The 1,584-nt window shown below is 44.7% G+C and overlaps 1 protein-coding gene across 1 annotated transcript; it reads left to right on the top strand.

The window, feature by feature from the left end:
• Positions 1–256: 256 nt before the first annotated feature.
• On the top strand, positions 257–1,202 carry LOC135231969 (olfactory receptor 56A3-like). Its single transcript, XM_064289215.1, has one exon. It carries the CDS (start codon positions 257–259, stop codon positions 1,199–1,201), a length of 945 nt encoding a protein of 314 aa, XP_064145285.1. The 3' UTR covers position 1,202.
• The last annotated feature ends 382 nt before the right edge of the window (positions 1,203–1,584 follow it).

Here is a 1,584-nt window from a genome sequence, read left to right as displayed (position 1 = left end):
AAATATTAAACAAATAGTATGTGTAAACAAATCATATTACCTCAGTCCTCTTTACTGTTTAAAATGATAGAAATATCCCTGTAGCATGGCATAAAGAATAAGCACGTAATTTTACTTGTTCTGTGTAACCTGCTGGAATCCACAAGGTGCCCCCAGGTAAGAAACATTCTTCTATCTTCATGTGTCTTGCTTGAGTCGGTAGCTAATTTTTATCTTAATTTTATAGATCAAGAAAACTGTGGAAACATATGACAATATGGCAGCTCAGCAAAATGGCACCATCTCCTTTGAGGTTTCAGACTTCCTCTTAAATTGTTTCATCAGGTCCTCCAGCTGGCAGCTCTGGCTGCCCCTGCCCCTCAGCCTTCTCTTCTTCCTGGCCATGGGGGCCAATGCTACCCTCCTGATCACCATTCGACTGGAGACCTCCCTGCATGAGCCCATGTACTACTTGCTTAGCTTCCTCTCCCTACTGGACATTGTGCTCTGTCTCACTGTTATTCCCAAGGTCCTGGCCATTTTCTGGTTTGACTTCAGGTCCATCAGCTTCTCTGCCTGCTTCCTCCAGATGTACATCATGAATTGCTTCCTGGCCATGGAGTCCTGCACATTCATGGTCATGGCCTATGACCGTTACGTGGCCATTTGCCACCCGCTTCGGTACGCATCCATTATCACTGACCAATTTGTGATCAAGGATGCCATTTTTATTTTGGCCAGGAATATCTTTATGACTTTGCCCATTCCCATTCTCTCAGCAAGACTCTACTACTGTGGCAGAAATGTCATTGAGAACTGCATCTGCGCCAATATGTCTGTCTCAAGGCTCTCCTGTGATGATGTCACCATCAATCGCCACTACCAATTTGCTGTGGGCTGGACCCTGCTAGGATCTGACCTCCTCCTCATCTTCCTCTCCTATGTTTTTATACTGCGAGCTGTGCTGAGACTCAAGACAGAGAGTGCTGTGGCCAAGGCCCTAAGCACGTGTGGCTCCCACTTCATCCTTATCCTCTTCTTTAGCACCATCCTCCTGGTCTTGGTCCTCACTCACGTGGCTAAGAAGAAGGTCTCCCCTGATGTGCCAGTCTTGCTTAATGTCCTCCACCATGTCATTCCTGCAGCCCTCAACCCCATTGTTTATGGAGTGCGAACCCAGGAGATCAAGCAAGGAATCCAGAGATTACTGAAGAAAGGGTGATGATAAGGACAGCAGGAATTGAATTTCTACATTCCTACAGTATGATGATTTATGAGTAAGTGGGTGGGTAATGTATGCATGGAAACCCTGGTGGTGTAGGGGTTAAGTGCTATGGCTGCTAACCAACATGTCAGCAGTTCAAATCCACCAGGTGCTCCGTGGAAACCCTATGAGGCAGTTATGCTCCGTTCTATAGAGTCGCTATGAGTTAAAATCAACTCCATGGCAATGGGTTTTTTTAAATATATGATTGGGCTGCAATTCATATCTATTAATTACAACCTCAAATTGGATAAACTAGGTATTGAGACTTGTTTTTTTAACCTTCGGAGTATTTTTTTAAGGATTTCATTTTTCTCATTCCTCTATCAGGAATCCCCTTG

This window comes from Loxodonta africana, chromosome 7, assembly GCF_030014295.1.
Source record: "Loxodonta africana isolate mLoxAfr1 chromosome 7, mLoxAfr1.hap2, whole genome shotgun sequence".
Lineage (NCBI taxonomy): Eukaryota > Metazoa > Chordata > Mammalia > Proboscidea > Elephantidae > Loxodonta > Loxodonta africana.
The sequence above is the reverse complement of the archived record's forward strand: the minus strand, read 5'-3'. Positions and strand labels throughout refer to the sequence as shown.

Coding starts and splice junctions, on each gene's coding strand:
- LOC135231969 (XM_064289215.1), top strand. CDS start 257: ATGGCAGCTCAGCAAAATGGCACCATCTCCTTTGAGGTTTCAGACTTC.